Here is a 22,494-nt window from a genome sequence, read left to right as displayed (position 1 = left end):
GAGGCCTAGGTGTAGTACTAAAATCACCACGGGGGATAAGATAGTACAGGCTATAAAAGTTTGTGCATTTGAGGCCACCAACAATGAGGCAGAATATGAAGCCATGATAGCCGGATTAAAGGTATGTATTGATCTTGGTGTGCAAAATTTAAAGGTACGCACCGATTCCCTTCTTGTCTCCAACCAGGTAAATGGCACATATCTGCAAAAGACCCCAAAATGATGCTTTATCTAGATGTTGTTCAAATGCTAAAATCAAAGTTTAAAAACTTTAATATTGACCAAATTTCCAGGGACTTAAATACCCAGGCCGATGCCTTAGCGACCTAGGGTCCAACTTTAGTCCCCTTGATTTTGACAAAATACCCATTGTGCATTTATTAGAACCGGCAATAAACAAACAAGATGAAAGTTTCCCAATCTACATTGCTAATTCTTGGACGAAACCTTACTATGATTGGCTACAACAGGGAATCCTACCCTTAAATAAGCAAGATGCCGAACACCGAAAATAAAAGCCGCGCCGTATACTATTATTGACAACGTGCTTTTTAAGAAATCGCAGGCCGGACCTTACCTCGGATGCCGGAACCACGGGGAAGCTGAACAGATATTATCTCGAGAAATCCATGAAGGATATGTGGAAATCACAAAGGTGGAAGAAGCCTGGCAAGCAAAGTACTCAGAACAGGATATTATTGGCCCACCTTAAGAGCCGATTGCCTGGATTTTAGCTCTAAATGCAAAGCCTGTCGATTCACGGACCGTACATCCATCACCATCCGAGGAACTACATTCCATATCCGCACCCTGGCCATTTATGAAGTGGGGCATGGATATAGTAGGAAAACTACCTCAAGCACCCGGACGGAAAGTTTTCATGCTAGCAATGACTGACTACTTCTCCAAGTGGATAGAAGCTGAATCATACAGGCAAGTCAAGGAGAAAGATGTCATAGCATTCATCAAACATAATATCATATGTAGATATGGCATCCCCTCTGAAATAGTATGCGACAATGGCACACAATTTGTGGGAAAAAACAATGACCTTACGTGCCCAATGGAACATCAACGGTAACATCCACGCCAGGATATCCAAAAGCCAACGGTCAGGCAGAATCCAGTAATAAAGTGGTGATCAGCTGCATAAAGAAAAAGCTGGAAAGAAGAAAAGGTAGATGGGCTGAAGAGCTCCCCCTGGTCCTTTGGGCTGACAGAACCACGCCTAAAACATCCACTTGGCCAAACCCCTACTCCTTGGTCTATGGATGTGAAGCGATATCCGGCCGAGGTGGACATTCCATCAGCCAAATGTAGCCTGAACACAACAACAAACAACATACCTCTAATGGAGGATAGCCTGGACTTAACAGAAGAGCTAAGAGATGCGGCAAGCATCGATTAGCGACAAAAGATACCGACAAAGAGTTGCAAGAAGCTACAACAAGACTGTCAAAGCCAGGGTGTTCAGGGTAGGAGACCTCGTTCTCAGGAAAGTATTCCAAAACACAAAAGAGAAGAATCTTTGGCAAATTGGCCCCAACCTGGGAAGGCCCCTATCCGATTGATTCAATAGTCGGGGGGAGCTTATAGACTACAAACCCGGACGGAGAAATGATCCCAAGAGCTTGGAATATTACACACTTAAAACTATTTCACATATAGAATATATTTGCACAATCCAGGTATAACTTTTTACTTTAAACACTTCTTGCCTGAAAACTACATGTATAATACTTGCAATTATATGAATAAATGCCGTATATGATTTCTTCAAATTATGTGCCCAAGTACTTACCTATACTCTCATATCTACTTAGTGAAATCTTCAACACTTGTTTTACATATTGCATCTTAGTTAAAAACAAATCTTAAAGATTGGGGGCCACCCCCACCAAATATCCAACTGATATCCAAAATTCAGTTGCAAAACAGAACCTTTAAATATTGAGCTCAACATAACATACAAACCTGGAAAATCTATTCCTAGATTGTATGACATAAATGGGTCATAAGCCCTCCAGACAGGCAAGGGACATAAGCCCTCCTCCCATGTGCAACAACCCCACCCATAACACATTAAAGCGGCCTGATCGGTCGAATAACGGCCCGATCCAATCGAAAAAATTGGTTTGATCGGTCGTATAATCGGCGATCCAAGACACGTCCAACATCACAAAAGTACTTTGTCAAAACACAAAAAGAAGCAAAACAAAGACCAAATATTTATTCACCCAAAATAATTGGCCCTACCTAATAACCATCCATTCCAGGGACATCCCCCCTGGATGAGCCAAAAAAGTTTCTGATATACTCTAAATATTCATTCCAGGGACATTCCCCCTGGATAGACCAAAACCCAAAAGAAAAAACTAAGCTATTTTTGAGCCAGTAACCGACTCACAACCATCCACCATCTCCGATCACCAGACTTTGCCTTGGAAGGAGGAGAATCCACTTCTTCTTCTTGACCCATGTTGGCCAAGTCGGGATACCGAGCATCCAAAGTCTGTCTCATCTCGGTCCGGATTCCAATCAGCCCGGTCGATTCTCGGGTCCCTCATAGCATCAACCCGACCTTTCCCGAAGAAGTCGAGCCGCATCACCCAACCTCGCCTCCACTAACTCCTTTTCAGCACAAGCTCCTCATTCTTTTTCAACCGATCTGCATTGCCCGCTTCTCGGCCTCCAACTCACTGACCTTCTCAAAGCATTTTTCGCACCACCTCACAAACTATAATGACCCTGGTTGACTCCTTAGTTTGTTGCCAACCGAGATTGGAGCACTACTTCATTACCCCTGGATGTGTGCAGGTCACGGTTTAGCCTATCCAGCTTTTCTTCCAAATTGGTAATCTTGGCCTGGGCGTCCCTAAGCTGACAAGCAGTAGCCAGCCCAGCATCCAACCCCTGCGTACATACAAAATCAATTAGGCAAATACAAGGTAAAACAAAAAGCACATAAACAATTAAAAAATATCCCTCTACAACTAACCTCTCTAGCCTGGGAAGCGAGTTCAGCAGCCCTTGTTACAAGAGAAGTCAGAATAGAAACCACCCTGGTAGACGAATCAAGGGTACTAGCAGACAATAGTTGGTCGCTCATCTTTGCAGAAAACTCATCTATCCGAGCCCGGGCATCATCCATGTCATCAATCCTAGCAGGCACTTGCCTTATACTCCTGAGTGGCTGAGCCGGGATAGGCTGTTTCCCTCCTTCCTCCTCTTCCAGAATATCATCCTCCCTCTTTCTTTTTTGAGCCTGGACGACCTCTGGTGACACTATCCTGGGCAGATCTTGAGGAGGCTGGACATCAGAAATCAGGATATCCAAAGTCTTGTCACTCCCACTAGTTTCCTGGCTCTTGGACTGCTCAGCAATCCTAGCCACCCCAGCCTTCAAATCCTTTGCAGAAAAGCTAGCTTGACCTAGCGAAGACCTAAACACGGATATATAAAAAAAAATATATACGTAAATATCAAACCAAAAAGCAACAGAAGACAAAACCAACATAAAAGCAAGCGGAAGACGTACGGAAAGAGCGGTAGAACTAGGCTTGCCTTTGGGTACTTTAACCCCGATCGGCTTGGTCTTCATATACCGGGGCAACAATTCCCCGCCCAAGCAAGTGGCAGGCCCTCTCTTCCTCAGGAATGGCAAGGAAAGCATCTATCCTTGCAATAGCCTCTTCATCTAGAGGATCGTGATTCCAATCAGGAGCTACAAACATTACAGAAACAAAATATACAGGTAAGACTTATGTACCTCACTCTCATTCAATATAACTACAAAATAAAAGTACAGGAAACCTACCACTCTCCAAAGGAGGATATCTCAGGTAATCAAAGCCTGATCCCCCAGTCTCGGTCCAGGAAAACGGGAAAGTCTTTGCCCAACTCTTGTCGTCTCCAGAATCCAGGTTAGTAATTAATGGAGTCATCTTTGACTTAATTCTCAAATTAAAACGACCAACAGAAGGATTTTTAAAATGATATACTGCCTTAATATCATTGAGAGTAATCACAAGATTGTGTTTAGCGCATAAATTTTCTATGGAATGAACAAGTTTCCAAACCATCGGCATAATCTGAAAAGGTGGACACTTCCATAGCACGGATGGTGTCAATCATTAAGGGAGTAAAAGGTAACTTATGACTGCTTTGAATGCCCATTCGAAAATACAGAACCAACCAGGTGTGACCCCCAGTTAGCCCTAATGGACAAGACTCGAGGAATCCATACCTCGGTCGATTCAGAATTATTTTCTTCTCCCTTAGTATCTTGTCATAATTTGTTTTCAACAAGTTCTCTTCAGAAAGTAAGGATCCAAAGATTGAAGGGCGGTGAAAAGCGAATCCTGGTACTTAAAAGCAACAACATGAGCGAGCAGGGAGGATCAATCTCCATCACTTCTTCTTCCCGGACGTTTACGGAGTTCAGCTCAACAGCAGCAGCAGCTTTCTGGGATGCAGGACGTTTTTTGGCTCCCATATCTTTAAATGTTTGATTTATTATTGAAATAGTCGAGAAAATACAAAATAGCAGAACAGGGTTACTGAGAAGAATTTGAGAAGAATTTCAGAAGAATTTCAGAAGAATATGCAGCAAAGAAAGAGGAGGAAATTTGATGAAAAATAACCTTGCCCTAAATACCGTATTTATAGGAGATGAATAACGGCATGAAAAACCTAGGGATTGCAAAACTCTCAGCATGACATCACCTAGCCGTTATAGTGTTCAACGGTAACTAGGAGTCTAAGAGTCATTGATTAAGTGTAAGTCTCTTAAATATTTAACCCGGTAAATTTGACATCTCACCCCTGGCCGGATCCAGCACGGGTAAAATGTCAAGGGGCAATTGTTAGGCCCAGTTTAGCCTGGTCTGACCATAACTGGCCTCGACTCGGCAAAGGGCGATTGATCAAGACAGAACCAGGACAAATCGACTACTATTTAGCTATTTTGAAGAATATTATGGCAAGAAGACTACTAAATCCTGGAAAGGAAGCCTGATAGTCAGTATATTATAGCTTGGCGGAGTACTAAATACACTGGATTAAGCGGATAAACAGAAATGCGATTGTATAAGCGGATAACCATGCCCTATTCTCAAGGAAGACCAAGTCCAAACCTAAAACTATTTAATCCATGAATCTGGACGGAAAGAGGAGAAAAGGCTAAGGATTGGTTGAGTTGAGAACGGGTCAAGCGAACTAATAGGAAGCATGCCCTATTATTCCGGCAACAACTCCTATCTTTGGGGAGAACGTTATACATTTATAACGTTATTCATTGTAACGTTGGAAGGGAAGTAGAGTACTATAAATAGGAGAATTTAACAATTGTAAAGGACATTGATTGTGAGCTAATTTTATCTATACTTTATCTTTTTACTCTTGAGCATTCAGATATTCATACAACATTGTACCCGGTCTATCAAAATAAGATAAACGTTATTCTTTATACTTACTTCTTTCTTCATCATTCATTTACACCATTCCAATCTTATAGAACTAGATACCCTGATCACTATATAACTAAGCCGGATCCCTTCAGGAAAATCCTGCTAAAACACAAATAATTATTTAACAATAAATATCTCATACTTGTCTTATGCAGATAAATATTTCATTTTATAATTTAACATGCCGGTTAAATAAAATAAATAAAATATAACAAGTAGTAATGAATAATTTACGTTATGTGAAAATTTACGGAATGCAAACAAAATTCAATACAAGAGGCACGATGGACCCAACCATTAATTTGTGGTGAGCCCAACAAGCAAGCTAGACAAGTCCAACTAAATTAACGAGACAATTTCAATTAAATAGCCCGACAAGTTCAAGCAGATAAATACGAGAAGTCCAATTAACTTAATAAGTCAAACCTAAATAGATGAATGTGACAAGTCCAATTAAATTAATATGTAAAAGAATGAGATTTAACAAGTTAAGTTATATAAAGTATGAGACAGGATTCGAATAATCATAACGAACATTCATAAGACCACCCCATCAATATTAACTGGGCCAATATCCAAATCTACACTCAGCCCAACTTGGCAAGCCATAGTTCCCTATGGCCCGATGGTATCAAAACAGACGGCCCAATTGCAAGACTCTTACCCATTCATAAATTGAGGAGGAGAAGGACAAGGAGCATCACACACCAACTCTAATCCCGCGACTGACCCAGGACAACCAGGCTGTGGCCGCGCCATCAGCCTACGCCCGGCCACCCGTCCAACTCCAAAACCACTCCTACAAACACCTAAATAGGGCAGCCACTAAAACCATATGACAACGACCAAAACGAGACAAGTTTAAGACGGGTTTTGTGTGTATGAAAGAAACGTGAATTAAGACGATAATTTCGTATGTAATAACGACCAAATTCCGTCCAAATGTACTCAGTTTTACCATCCCGAACTAACCCGTTACCACCTCCTATAAACCATTCAGAGCAGCTTGAAAGCTGCATTTACCGACTCGACACTCAGCATTAAGACCGCCTAAAACTGCCGCGAGCAATCCCCAAACGGTTACCATTCGCACCACCCTAACTTCCACCCCAAAAAAGATATACGCCCTCTGTTCTTACGCCTAAAGCAGCCCAAAACCAATTCGGGTTAAGACCACACACAGAACACGAATAAGCAGAACTTTTGCCCAGCTAAGACACCATTTTCAGACGAAAAATAAGCTAAACCCCATAAAGGTTGAGACTTTACTGCGACTAAGTATAACACACACGAACCTAGCATATAAAACGGTCTAACAACAAGAGATGTCGACAATTGTCGAGTAACCTATCACTGTTACCTTATCCTCGCGAATTCCAGAGTGAGAACGTCCAAAACACGAGCCTATCCTCAGTCTTCAACTAAAAGGGAAGAAAAACGAGTAACAAGGGTCACAAAACTGAGTTTGTAAAAAGATACCCATTTCGAAAATTCAACAAGATTAAGACTTTCTTACCTAGAAATGAGGAGGAAGAAGAGAGGAAGCTAACGGTGTAAAAATCATGAAATTTGGTTGGAAAACGGAGTCGGGATCGGAGTTTGAAGGGGGACGGGAATGGAGGTTGTGTTTCGTTGTTGTTGTTGTTTGTTTGTTGCTGCAGGTAGTACTAAAAAGAAGAAAGGGAAAAGAAGGGGGGTGGGTCATACGGGTAGTAGTAATATGGAGTATATATAATAATAATAATAATAATAATAATAATAATAATAATAATAATAATAATAATAATAATAATAATAATAATAATAATAATATGTAAGATATTTAAAGTAGAGTGTAGGGTGTTAGGTGAGCGAGTTGTCGATTTTCGATTGGTCCGGATTAAAGCAGGTACTAAGTGAAATGAGACGGTCTATAGCTAGACGGATTAATGTCTCGAGTTTATATTAACTTGAGACGGAAACTAATATCATTACTGTCAGTATTATTATCCGACCAAAAGTATGTATACATTTATTCTTATAGAATTTACGCCTCAAAAATGTAATTTAATAATACGTATTTTTTTTTATATAAATGAGATTTTATATATTACTTTTATAAAAATCGTGTTTGACATAAAATTAATTAAATAGAATAATTCAAAAATATATAACAAAATAATTAAACGGTTTAATAAATTTTAAATGTCAAAAGGGGAAATTCGCGGGTGTTACAACTCGACTGCACATCTCTAAAAGTTAAGCATCACGACGCCCTTTGTCCATGACCTCAGGCGCCTCAAAAGCAGAAGGAGCAACAAAATTAGCCGACAAAGCCGACTGAGAGCCAGAGGGTGTAGGTGTAGGGGTCGGGATAGGCGTGGGCGTGGATGTGGGTGTCTGCCTAGCCTGTGTCTGTGTGGACCCCTCACCGGTCTCGCTGACAGTAGTCTTTGATGGAGGTGATTTTTGGGTTCTATGGAGCTTTTGGGTTGGACTTATTAGTCTAATAATTTGCATCTTTGATGGAGGTGATTTGTGCTCGCATAGAATGTTGTTTTGGTTTCGACTTGGGTTATTGTTGCCTTGGTGTTGGCATGTTGGTAGTGTTCGCGACATTTTCTTTTGTACCCAGGTGAGACATTTGTTTTGTTCATGGCGTTTGTGTCCTTTTATGGGGCAATTTGGTATGACGGTACATTTGGCCATGAAGTTTGGAGGAGATTTTGTTTTGGAATCTAGTGTGTGTTTGTTTTATTGGTACACCATTCCATCATTAGTAACATTTGTTATCTCATATATTTGTGTTGGCATTTGGTAGCTTTTGTCCTCTTTAGAGTGTTGCTACGTTTGGCCTTCATGTTGGTGGTATGAAGATATGTTGGGTACTTAGTACAATTGGTAGTTTCAGCTTACTACATTGGGTACTTCGTATATTGATCACATTTGTTGCACACTTGGTTCGTTTGTCCTTTTTTGTGGGTTGTGTTCAAGTCAAAGTGAAGACTATCGGGACAGGTAGTGACTTGAGGATCGACTCTGTTGAAGCTGATTTGGATTCGTATTCTTCTTGGTTTAGTTCGTGTTTGTATAATTCAAATCAAGATGGAGATTGTTATGAATTTAGTGCCTTGAATTTGTATCAAAGACGGAATAAATTAAGGCAAGAAGAAGAAACAACAAAAGCGAATAAGTATTTCACGTAATTGGCGCTGTATACGAAAATCGTCAACATCTAAGGCTTACGTGATTAGCTTTGTGTTCTTGGAAATTTTAGTGGGTGTGGGACCCACTTGGAGATTCCTTAGGTTTGGTCTTTCGTGCTAGTTTCATACGTGGGTTTTGTTAATTTGGTTTAAGGATATTAATTAATTAATTTCCTAATATTCTTCGTTTTCTAATTAGTCTAGAATCTCTTACTTAGGGTGGAATAAATCTATATAAAGGCCCTAATATTATGATTTGCCTTTCTTATTACTAGGGGATCTTAACGAGATTAAGAGTCCTAGTGAAAAAGAAGGGGGTGCAAAGGTAACGAATGTGCGTTGTGTGAGATTAACTAATTTTTTAAGTAATACTAATTGTATAGACCTCCCCTTTTCCGGTAAATTTTTTACTTGGAGAAAAAAAGAAAAGTGGTTCTGAAAATATTTTTGAAATACTTGATAGAGCCTTAGCGTCTCCTAATTGGATTAGTAGATATCCAAACATAGAGATTGTGCATCATGCTTTCACTAGCTCCGACCATTATCCTATCTCTGTGAAGTTTCATGATCTAGTTCATAAGAAAGCCTCTCCTTTTCGATTTGAACTCATGTGGACTCTCAGGAATGATTTCAGTAAAATGGTTAAAAGTTGTTGGCAATACCAGTTTCAGGGATCTTATATATTCTGTCTCTCCCAAAAATGCAAATTGCTAAAACAAAAGGCTAAGAAATGGAATCATTCTACTTTTGGAAATATTTTTAGACAACTTTCAACTGCTGAAAAAAAGTTAGAAAATATTCAACAACAATTAGGCTCTTCTCATATTGCCGTTTTAGAAAATGCGCAATTGAGATGGCTGAAAAAGCATGATGCACTTCTTGACTATAAACGTGTTTATTGGCAACAAAAATCTCGTATAAACAAAGCGAAGTTTGGAGATAACAATACCAAGTTTTTTCAAAGTTATGCCATGATTAGACGTAGTAGAAATGGCATTAAGCAGTTTATTAATAAGGATGCTGCTTGTATTACTGATCAAAACCTCACTAAGCAAGAAATATCCGAGGATTTTAAACTTAGGTTTGCGAAAAATCATCTTTGTAATTTCGACAAGAATGAAGATTTTAAGTCTATTTGTGGATTAATTACAGACGAAGATAACAGATTTCTTACAGATAATATTAGTAGGGAAGAGGTTAAACAAACTGTGTTTAGTTTAGCCGTAGATAAATGCCCAGGTCCCGATGGATTTCCTGCAGAGTTTTTTCAAAAATACTGGGATATTGTAGGAAATTCTGTCACTAATGCAGTTTTAGCATTTTTCCATTCTGAGAAATTACTAAAAGAAATAAATCATACTTTTATAGCATTGATTCCTAAAACTGAAAATTCTTAAACAACAAACCATTTTCGCCCGATTAGTCTTTGTTCAACAATTTATAAAATTATTTCAAAAATCTTGACTAATCGTCTTCGAAGTGTCTTGCATAAGATTATACACCCGTTTCAGGGTGCTTTTACACCTAATCGATTCATTCAAGATAATATTCTTTTAGCACACGAGATTTTCAACTCGTTTAAACGTAAAAAGGGCAAAGGAGGTTGGATTGCAATCAAACTTGATATCGAGAAAGCATACGACAGACTAGAATGGAATTTTATTGAGGAAACTTGTAAGCAAATGGGTTTTAATGCTAAGTGGATTTCATGGATTATGGCATGTATAAACACCGTCTCTTACTCAGTGTTAAAAAATGGAACACCGGGAGACGTTTTTAGACCCACTCGAGGTATTCGACAAGGAGACCCACTTTCGCCATATATATTTATTATGTGCGTCGAGATTTTTGCAAGATCTCTACAAAAAAATAGTGATGTTAGCTCTAGTTACATTGGTATTAGAGTTGGATCCGGGGTGGAGAAAATTCTGTTTCTTACTTTTGCGGATGACACTATCATTTTCGCTAAAGCCTCTAACCAGAGTTGTAGAACTATTAAGTCTATTTTAGATAAATTTGGCACAATTTCCGGACAATTTGTTAATTTTGACAAATCCACTTTTCAATGCACTAGATATATTGAACGTTCTCTTCGTGAATCCTTTAGAGGCATTCTTCATATGAACGAGGAAACTTATTTGGGTAAGTATTTAGGATGTCCTATAATTGATAGCAGAGTGACAAAAATACTTTCGAGAAAATTATTCAATCTTCTTGCACTCAATTATCGAAATGGAAAGCGAATTCTCTATCTCAAGCAGGTAGACTAGTTCTTGTCAATGCTAATTTAGCCGCGAAGGGAACTTTTCAGATGAAAAGCTTCCTCCTCCCTTCATCGATCCATAATAGATTAGATAAAATTAATACAGACTTTCTTTGGAATAAGAATCCTTCCCAGCGTTCTCCTAATTTGGTTGGTTGGCATAAAGTTTGTTTACCAAAGTCGGTTGGTGGTTTAGGAATTAAATCTTCTGAAGCAGCTAATAAAGCTCTTCAAATGAAACTTTTATGGAAAATTCTTATGGATAAGGAAAGTATATGGGTCAAAGTGGTATCTAAAAAATACTTGAGAAATTGTTCACTCTTTGATCATAAGCCTAATTCAACCTCTTCTTGGCAATGGCGTAAACTAATGAGTCTTCGGACTCTATTTAGAAAAGGACTTAGATGGCAGGTAGATAATGGTAGCAACATTAAGTTTTGGTCTGATAATTGGGTTTTTTCACACCCACTTACAAGCAGTATGGTTGATGATGATAGTAACCGTGATCTTAATCTTTTGGTTAAAGATTTCATAACCTCAGACAAGCAATGAGATGTTTGTAAATTATCCAGTTTAGTGAATAACGATATTGTTAATAAGATTACTAACATTTCAGTGCCACATAATGATATTCCGGATACCCTCATTTGGGGGTTGTCCGTAGATGGATATTTCTCTACCAAAACAGCAACTTGGTTAGCGCAAGGTTTGTTTGATCAAGCTCTTGAAAAATGTGAATTTCAGTGGATTTGGAAATTGAATATTCCTACTAAATTGAATTTTTTTCTTTAGAAAGCCTGTGTTGACGGCCTTCCAATGAAAAGTAGACTTCTGAAGAGTCATATTGATGTCCCACCTCATTGTGTTCTGTGCAACAATCCTATTGAAAACCAAGATCATTTCTTTTACGAATGTCCCTTGATTGGGTCTGTCATCCAAGACCTGAACATTATTAGTTTCAACGAGTTTTTGTCAAATTATGATACTATTGCAAGTCAAAGTTTTCTAACAAAACTTAATTATCTCAAGGATTTAATTCCAAAAGATGATTTCATTAAGATTATTTTTATTTGGTGGAATGCATGGTTTCATAGAAATGATATTATATTTAATAATGTTAATTTAAGTATCAGCAAACTTATTACTTTATGTAATAATAGCACTAAGACCTGGAATGTGACTAGATTTAAGGATCTCAACAATCCCGAGATAGAAGAGTCAGCTAGAAACAACTCTAGAAAGGAACAAATTTGGTGGGAAAAACCTATAAATGGTTTTCTAAAGCTAAATTTTGACGGATCAAGAATAGAAGGTAATAAAGCTTCTTTAGGATATTCTATAAGAGATCACAATGTAAAGTCGTTTTGTTGGGAGCAAAAAAGTGCGGATCCAATAGTATCCTTATTGCGGAAGCTCTGGCTTTAAAAGAAGGTATTTTAGCAGCTAAATATTTAGGAATCTCAAAGTTAATTGTGGAGGGTGATAATTTATATCTTATTACCTCAATTCGAGGTACTTAGAAAAATTCCTTGGGAAATTTCTAGTATTATCAAGGATGTAAAATTAGGCCTTCGTTTTTTCGATGAAGTGATAATTAAACATTGCTTTCGTGAAGCCAACAAGGTTGCTGACTTCATGGCTACTATTGGACATTCGTGTCCAAATATTTCGAGGTGGTTTGATAGCTGGTGGCTTCAACTTACCTCCCTCATTCGAAAGGATGAGATACGTTGGTCCTACCCTAGAGAATCAACCTAGTTTTCTTATCTAATAAAAAAAAAGGCCCTAATATTAGTCTAGGTTAATTAAGGAGAGAGAAATAGTATTTGTGAGCGTAATCTTATGTGAGTCGATTTGTAAAGTTCCCTCGGGAGAGGAAGCTTCACTTTGTTCCGGGTTCAAGTAAATTGGCGTTCGTCTGAATTTGGAGATCGAAGGAGTCTGTTTGGATTTTGCTGATCTCAAGATCATTTGTCCTTCATCTCGTTTGGGGTAGTCTCTTTTGTTCCTTTGAGATTACTATTTTGTTGGTGGAATAGGGTATACTTTTGGCTCTTATTGAGCGCGTGTGTACCGGTCTACTTTTGTACTATTATCTTCACAATAGTGAATTTGCTCTCCTTCAGGGTGGACGTAGCCAGTTATTTAACTGGTGAACCACGTATATCTGTGTGGTATCTTTATTTGTTATTCGCTATATTTTGTTCTTATCACCCTAATCAACTAACTATTGGGTAACGGGATGCCTCCGTTACAAAAATATACCCTAACACCGTGCACCACCCTTGTTGCTTCTCGTCACTCGTCTTCATCCCATCACGATTCGACCTTCACCAATCAACACCATAAACTCGCATCATCTCCATCGACATTCACCACTCATCCACCCCGACGTCACATCACCAACCTCCATTTCATCATCAATTTCGCCATCTTTGAACTCGGGATTGAAACCGAGTTAATATGAAACTTCGCGTCCTCTGCCGTGCTGCCGGCAGCAGCCCCCTTCACCGGCTGTCAACAACAACAATTTCACTCTTTTTTTCTCAAGGTCTCGGTGTCGGCATAGGCACCGGCGACCGTCCAACCGGCAGCCAAGACACCATAAACTCATTCGCATCAACAATCGTGCTCTCAACCAGCTCACCTTCTGCCGCCTCACCGGCACGCAATACGCAACACCAATTTTCCGACTTTTTGCTTGAATGTACTCGGTGCCGGCTCTAGCACCGGTGGCCGATGCACCGGCAGCCACTCCCTTTGGCTGCGTTTTGCCTTTTCGCATTCCCCCTTTTTGTTTGTTTTCTTGTTTTATTTTTTTCCATCGTGTCTTTTGTCTAGGATGTGTCGTGTCTAGTTAGCTTATTATTATTATTATTATTATTATTATTATTATTTTAATAAACTGGAACTTTTATTAATTATTATTATTTTCTTTTTTATTATTATTTTTAGTAGTAGAATAAAGAATATGGTCACTCTTAAATAGACTAGTCACACATTATTCTAAACACATTACATTAGACTACCTTAGTTTATTTCTCTAATCATAAGAACCCTAGTTTATTTTCCTCTCTTACTAGTTTGAAAGCTCGTACTTCGTACGGGTTAATGGCCTTTATTATTTTAAAACTAAGTTATAGAACATTATCGAATAGGTGTTTTGAAGTTCAAATTTGGGTGTCACATAATTCTAAAAAAAATGAAATATTCTAATCTCTTATGGTCTCTTGATACGTACCTGATTCTAAACATTAATTAACCTCTAAAGCTTTGTTATCTCGAATTCTAGCAAAATTTATTAAGTACTAATCATCATAAGTGTAAGGGAATCGGGGCGCTTTGATAGCCCTATGATTAATATTAAGACAGGTGTGAAATTAATGAATTGTTTACATTTGCTATATTTTGTGAGGGGAATCAAGCAAATGTAAACTATTGACTGGGAAGGAGGGAGTATATATTTTGTTTGAACTATATACCTAACCTTCAAATATGCACAATTTACTTACATATGTCGCTCTTAAATTAGTCATTTCAAAAAAAAAATCAATTAATAAGATCGTCTTACATAATAATAATAACTAATCTTCTAATTACTGATACACAGAGTTCATTTTTATGTTCTTTCTTTCACAAAGCACATGTAATGTATACTTATATGATCATCTTATTGCTATCATTCCACCGTAAAAGCGTAAAAGATAAACTCGTCTATATTTTTTGGCCACTATAAGCAAACATAAAATTTAGTGACAACAGAATTATAGTTTGTTAAATTTTAATTTTAACCGTTAATAATAGAAACTCTTAAGAGTTCTCTTTCACAATAGTTAAGTGACTCAAAAGATTTTGGGTTGATTCCCAAGTTTCAAGGATGACTTCTATTTATAATCATAAGATCACTCTACCTTATGCTAATCTTTCAATATAGGACAATTCTACTATTTATACATAGTATATTTACGACACCTCCATTATTTTTCAATGTGGGACAAATGACATACTAAGAAATACACCATCTTTTTCACACCAAGCTCGACATCCAACCCGAACCCCGAAATATGGATAATTGCTACTCATTATATCTAATAGTAGTTATATTTAAGAATATGAGCAAATACTTTATGTTAATATTCGTACGTTAAACATCCAATCCGATTAATAAAGAGCAAATACTAACAAACTAATCTTATCTAGAGTCTAAAGTTTTCGCACGTATATAGGTAACATTTGTGCAATTTTATCTTATTGCTAACAAACTAATCTTATCTAAACTCCAAAGTTTTTCTTACGTATAAAATTAACATTTTTTTCTTATAAATATCAAGTAGTTTTTAAAGGTTGGACTCTCTAGATGGAAAAAATGTTAAAACTTGAAAAATTAACATGAAAATTTAACATTATGTAACGTTACTTTTAAAGTCTCATACATAATAAGTATATACTACTGATGTATGTTCATTATTTAAAAATTCAGCTTAAAAATTAAAAAATAAATTACTTATTGCTTAACTACTAAATTTGAGTAGAAAAGGAGATGATATAATTATATATAATTATATGGGTTTTTCCATTATGTGCCCAATGGGCACATGTTAAGAAGTCAATTAAGGAAATAATTACACCATTATATCATGAGATTTTGAATAATAAACTCATAACTACCATACTTAGAGAATTAATGGTGTAATTATTCCTTAATTGGCTCCTTAACATGTGCTCATTAGGCACATGATAGAAAAACCCTAATTATATAATTGTGAAACCACCAAAATCAAAAGTATAATATAAATAAATTTCACTATTGTGGAGGCAATAATACAAACTCTTATAAGAGATATCTAAGACAATACTTAAGAGACTCAAAAGATTTTGGGTTGATATTTAAGCTCCAAGGATGACTCATATTTATAATCATAGGATCACCCCACATTATGTTAATCTTTCGATGTGGAACAAATCTACTATTTATAATAATAGGATCAGTACACCTTATGTTAATCTTTCGATGTGGGACAATTCTACTATTTATAATAGGATGGCCCCACCTTTTAAACTATTTATACGTAGTATGTTCACCACATCTATATTTTTTTTTTCAATTGTGACATATGACATACTAAGAATTACATCATCTTTTTCGCACCTAGTTCGACATCCAAGTCGATTTAATAACGATTTGTTCTTTAGAGTCAGGCCTCCTACTCCCCCTTAATTGATCTATGAACTCTGTTTGTAAGTCTTTTAATTTAAGTACCTATTTAAACAAAGAAATATTGAAGACGGATAGTTCCGTCTCAAATAAAAATTCGTGATAATAAAATACAAATAAATTTGGTATTAAGACTACATAAACCGTTATGGCCTATGGGTCTTTTAGAAAAATGTTTTTGTAGCACTTTATTATGAGTGTGTTGGCAGTTCCTTGAGCTAGGATAGTAGCTAAACCATGAGCTCTTTACTATACTTGGATTTCTTCAACTGTTGTCTGCTTAATTGTTTGACTAATATTCAGTGAGTTGGTCCCATTATAATGAAATCATACCTAACTCACTTTTATATTCTCATTCTCATTAAATTGAATAATTAAAATATTATAAACATTATAACCCATTTTAATGTAGGAAATGTTAATATAATAATTAAAACATTCTCCACATTATTTTTTATATCATATTGTGAAGATAATGATACAAACTCTTAAGAACTCTCTAAGACAATACTTGAGAGACTCAAAAGATTTTGGGTTGATAAATAAATTCCAAGGATGTCTTCTATTTATTGTGACACCCTCATACTCCAAGTGCCTTACCAGGACCACTCAGGTATAGAAATGTCACCATCTCGGTTTCCCGAGGCAATGATAATCAAATGACAATAACGAAACATAATTTAAATAGCAATAAGGTTTAAGTGATTACAATTCCAAAACCAAACTGACCAAAAGTACAATACATGTTCTTAAAACCAAATGTCTCAAACTACTAAAGTACGACAGCGGAAGACTCAAATCAGCTCGTGGTGACACATCTCAGCCAGCCCAATGCCTTTACTCAAACCTGCTCATTAACTGCTCACCATCCCCGAATGGGTCACCACAGTTTTTAAAACAATAAACGGGGTCAGTACTAATTACACAACATAAATCACAACAGACAAAAGACAAAAGTCACACAGCTCAGTCATCACATCAAACCCCAAACTCCATAATCAATCTCCTCGTAACTGACTACACACTAAAGTGTGTAGCCCTGCCAGAGTACCCATCGCAAAAGGTACTCCACACCACCGATGGGGACGCGGCCGTTCCCACCTAAGCCCCGCTCATCTCCATCGAGCGATAAACCCAAGTCCATTAATGTGCACATCCCTTCTGTGGCGGGTTCCACAGAAGGCCAATCATGGGCGTGAAGCCACTCCCGCAAGTGATTCCACTCAGCCAGGGACGCACCCCGAAGAACACAAACAGTTAAACAGTAACCACAACACAATATCAGCAACCGTCTGAATCAATCAACAATCACTAACTACAACACAATCACCACACATATCATGTAACTAATACTGAGTAGGGAAAACCCTACCTGGAATGCAACACAAACAGCAGACGATCTAGCAGCTATCTCAAAACCGTTCTTCTACGAATCCTCCTCCTATTCACATAATCATACAATCACTACTAACACAACAAATCATAAAAACCCCCAATTCCCAAAATTAGGGTTTAAACAAAGTCAACCAAATGCTATAAAATTGGTATGTAGGACTTACCCTTGACACAAGGATCACGAAGACACAAAGAATAACGAAATCCGACTTTTCAAGCTCCGGGATTTGCCAATAATGCGGATGAAGAGAGCAACGTAGTTTGAATCTCCTTTTTGAGAGTATTAGATTTATAAAAGTGTTTAGGAAAGATGACGACATAATATATATACTAATCCGCATTATTAACAAAACCCATCAAAACATAACCCGCTAACCGACTTACTCGATCCAGTAAGTAATGTACTCGATCGAGTGCCCCTTACTCGATCGAGTGCGAAGGCTACTCGATCGAGTACCCTACAGACAGAATACTGTTTCATAAATCAAAACACTCTTACTCGACAGAGTAAGGCCCACTCGATAGAGTACCCAGAGACTCATAAAACCGTAGTATTACAGTCTTCCCTCCTTAAAAAGAACTTCGTCCCCGAAGTTCAAACCACAACAAAATAAAAACAAACTAACACACTCCCGACACAACAACCAAAACAAAACTCAACATAAAAACTCCAACACATATGTACCAACCAAACTCAACCCGACTTAAACTCTCTACTAACTATAACAAAATCAACACAAAAAGATGTAAAAACTCTTCGCGGCCATCTCCTACCCCCCCCCCCCTAAAAGAAACAAGGTTACGTCCCCGTAACCATACATACCTGATCAAAAATAAACGGATAGCGCTCTCTCATGGCCTCCTCCGCCTCCCATGTAGCTTCCTCAACCTCATGATTAGACCAAAGGATCTTAAGCAAGACTGTCTCACCATGTCTAGTCTTCCTAACCTTCCGGTCAAGGATCTGTTTAGGCACCTCAAGGTAAGACAAGGACTCATCTAGCTCTATGTTCTCCACCTCTAACACATGTGACGGATCACTCACATACTTCCGCAGCTGAGACACATGAAACACATTATGTACCTTATCCAAAGCATACGGTAAGGCCAACCGATAAGCAACCTCTCCTACCCGGTCTAAGATCTCATAAGGTCCTTTGAACTTCTGACTCAACTTGCCTTTCTTACCAAATCCCATGACCCCACGCATAGGAGACACTTTCAGAAGAACCTTGTCCCCAACCTGGAACTCTATATCCCGACGATGTAGATCTGCATAACTCTTTTGTCTATCCTGAGCCGCCCTCATCCTCTCCCTGATCAGCTTAATCCGCTCTACCATCTCTGGTCCTAGAACCACTGCCACAGCACTGTCGTCCCAACAAATCGGACTCCAACATCTCCTCCCATATAAAGCTTCAAATGGCGCCATGCCAATACTGGTGTGATAGTTGTTATAAGAAAACTAAATCAAATCTAACCTCTGTTCCTAGCTACCACCAAAATCCATCACACAAGCTCGTAACATATCCTCAAGAGTCTTGATGGTCCTCTCTGTCTGACCATCTGTCGTAAGATGAAATGATGTACTCATCTTCAATGTAGTTCCCAAAGACTCCTGCAACTCTTTCCAAAACCTTGAGATAAACCTCGAATCTCTGTTAGATACTATGTCTTTAGGCACTCCATGCAATCGCAGCACATTCTTTCGATAAGCCATAGCTAATTGTGTCTTAGTCCATGTATCTTTCATTGGTACAAAATGAGCTGACTTGGTCAGTCGATCCACTATAACGCATATCATGTTGTTACCCTGCTGACTCTTCGGCAAACCCACGATAAAAACCATAGAAATGGACTCCCACTTCCACTCAGGTACCTCTAAAGACTGAATCTTACCTTGTGGTCATCGCTGCTCCTCTTTAACTCCCTGACATGTCAAACAACGGGCCACAAACTCAGCTGTTTCTTTCTTCATCCCAGGCCACCAGAAAGTCATCTTTAAATCCTTATATAGCTTGTCACCACCTGGATGTACCGAGTATGGTGTACAATGAGCCTCTGTCATGATTATCTTTTTCAGCTCTTCATCATTAGGGATACACCACCTCCCATCAAACCTTAGACTACCATCTGTATGAATAAAGAATCTAGACACTGTCCCTTTCTCTACTCCAGCTCTCCACTTCACCATCTTAGGATCCAGCTCTTGTTTACCCCGAATATCATCATAAAGATCAGGTTGCACTGTCAAATCTCCCATGGCATCCCTTTTGATGTGGGTCTTAAATATGATGTTTTACACCCTATTTTACATGCATTTTAGAGCTCATTTGTGTATTTTATGCTACTATTTGCCCCATTTCGTCTACTTTTGTATTTTTATGTAATATTGCAGATTTATGCGGAAATGAGTAGATAATGAGCTAAATCCGTCCCTGAGTACCTTGCATTGCATTTGACATGAAGTAGAGACTCGAGAGATGAACTTGGTGCGCGTTTTGAAGCTTGAAAGACAACTTTATGAAGAATTAAAAGCGGATTATCAGCTACTCTAGTCGATCGACTGGACCCTATGGTCGATCGACCAGAGCCCGACTTACAAGAACTTCTGTTCAGCATACCTCAGTCGATCCACTGCCTTGTGTGGTCGATCGACCATGCCGCTATTTCAGACGTGAATTAAAAGATCGAGAATAAGAAAGCCCAATGCATTGTAGGTTTACGAATAAGTTGTTACGTTAGATTCCTATGTAACGTAACCTGACATTAAGCTTTAGGTATTGAGTTTTCATTGAGCTTGCATCCAGTTTTAATTTATCATTAATTAGGGTTTGGTTTCCGAGTTGAATCATTCAATACAATTTCTTTCGTTCGTGCTTTTCTTCCTGTAATTCTTCTACTGGTATTCCTTTGTTCATTATTTCAGTTTTATTGCTTTATTTCATTCGTAGCTAGAATTGATAGATTAGTTTCCCGAAGCTATAATTATCGTTTTATGCTAATCTTTTGTTCCGTTAATTTAAGCATGAATTCGGTAGTCTATTTCGTTAATCTTGTTGTTGTTTTTACCAATATCATGAGTAGCTAAATACCTCGTGCTAGGATGTAGGGGAACTGTAGATTAGGCGGCAGTAGAATGATACGACCTGAGTCGCGCCACGGTCAATCGACCGCACACCCTGGTCGATCGACTGGCCACGTGAGGTTTTGCTTCGTTTTAATTGATTTAAATTCTATATTTGACGAATCGAGTGCACGCGACTAGTTGAATGCTCATTAATTGACCGACCCATTAGATCGAAAGATAGGGAAAGTTGTTAGACTACCAATTAAAATGACTAAACTATGCTAAGATCGAAAGATAGGTAAAGTTTAGATTATTAGTCACTTTTCAGGATGAGAGTCAGCACTAGTGATATTAGGGACCCGTAGCGAGATCGAAAGATTCTACTTGTTGAGAGTGGACTGAGAGGACCTCCTGTTTTCCCGCCTCATGTGTTTATTTCAGACCTACATAGTATGCTGCTGCCGAAACTACAGTGAACCGACCATCTTAGTACCCCTTTTATATTTGATTTTATACATTTCTTTAGTTTATTGCTCATTAGTTATAGACCAATTCAAAACAACCCCCACATAATCGTTACCTTAGACTGAAATTAGACAACTAATAATTACATCTGCCTCTCTGTGGTTCGACCCTGCTACCGCTATCTATAGTTGTAGTTAGGAATTATAAATTTTATTTTTGGTGCACACAACGACGGGCATCAAATTTTGGCGCCGTTGCCGGGGAGACGGTGTAATTCTGTTTGCTTTATTTTTAGTTTATTTTTCTTGTCTCAAAGAACTTTGGTTCCTTGAGGCCGTTGCTTACTCTTGCTTCTAGTTTTGCTTTTGCACAGTTAGAAGACAAGTTTTTGAGAGGAAGACTTGAGTACTCTCAGTTTTGCGAACATGACTACAATATATGACAATCTTCAGCCACAAGAGCAGCATGTTCCAAAGGGATACGTTTTACCCACCCCTACAACTGGTAAATTCGAATTTCGTTCCTCTTATATTGATTTAGTGGAGCGAAATCAGTTTGTTGGTCTACCGGACGAGGATCCTCTAAAGCACATGGAAATTTTCACAGACTACTGCTGTTTCATACCTGTACCGGCTGGGGTGACCCAGGATGAAGTAAAGGGGACAATGTTCTTATACTCCTTGAAGGATTCGGCGCGAGATTGGTACCGCTACCTTGATAGGGTAGCAGCTGGAGTCACAGATTGGACATCTCTAGCATTATCTTTCTACAAAAAATACTTCCCACTTGCAAAGACTGATGCCTTGAGAAGTAAAATTACAAATTTCCAGCAAGGACCTGATGAGGAATTTTGTGAAGCATGGGGACGTTTCAAGAGTTTGGTTAGGGCTGTCCCTCACCACGGTTTCCAGCAGTGGTACCTTTGCAACCTATTCTATAATGCTTTATATGATGACTACAAGGTTATCCTGGACGCAGCTGCGAATGGTAGGTTCCAAAATAATACCGGTCAGAATAAAGGTTGGAACACTATTGAAGAGATGGCAGTCCATAGAGCCTTCGCATGGAAAATCGCGAAAGCAAAGTGATGAAATGAGTGTCGTTGTGACACTCATAACTTCTATTACTGCCCATCTCGAGAAGCTCGAGACCTCTGAAGCTTCCAAGGAAAGAGTTGAAATTCCTGTCCATAATTCAGATGAGACCGCGGAATTGAGATACCTAGTCCGAACTCTTTTGGTTCAAGTCACGAAAATAGAAGAAGCTGGGATTGAGTCTACAAAGAGTTTTGTCAAGCAATTGGAGAATTTAGAGGCTAAGCAAGTCACCAATTCTTCAAGCAAATGTGAGGGGCCAATTGAAATCATTAATGCCATTAATCTCCGAAGTGGCCTTTCTTATGATGGTCCTGATAAGCCAAGAGAAGACTCGGG

The 22,494-nt window shown here is 38.3% G+C and overlaps 1 protein-coding gene and 1 non-coding gene across 2 annotated transcripts; one reads left to right on the top strand and one right to left on the bottom strand.

Moving 5' to 3' along the window:
• The first annotated feature begins 9,291 nt into the window (after positions 1-9,291).
• Positions 9,292-10,050, top strand: LOC141628451 (uncharacterized). Its single transcript, XM_074441595.1, has one exon. The coding sequence runs from the start codon at positions 9,292-9,294 to the stop codon at positions 10,048-10,050; it is 759 nt and encodes a 252-aa protein (XP_074297696.1).
• An 11,809-nt stretch (positions 10,051-21,859) lies between these two features.
• On the bottom strand, positions 21,860-21,968 carry LOC141635790 (small nucleolar RNA R71). Its single transcript, XR_012540450.1, has one exon. It is a non-coding gene; the product is annotated as a small nucleolar RNA R71 (small nucleolar RNA).
• Positions 21,969-22,494: the final 526 nt, after the last annotated feature.

This window comes from Silene latifolia, chromosome Y (assembly GCF_048544455.1).
Source record: "Silene latifolia isolate original U9 population chromosome Y, ASM4854445v1, whole genome shotgun sequence".
Lineage (NCBI taxonomy): Eukaryota > Viridiplantae > Streptophyta > Magnoliopsida > Caryophyllales > Caryophyllaceae > Silene > Silene latifolia.
The sequence above is the reverse complement of the archived record's forward strand: the minus strand, read 5'-3'. Positions and strand labels throughout refer to the sequence as shown.

What these genes read in the sequence shown, in the direction of transcription:
- LOC141628451 (XM_074441595.1), top strand. Translation starts at nt 9,292, where the DNA reads ATGGTTAAAAGTTGTTGGCAATACCAGTTTCAGGGATCTTATATATTC.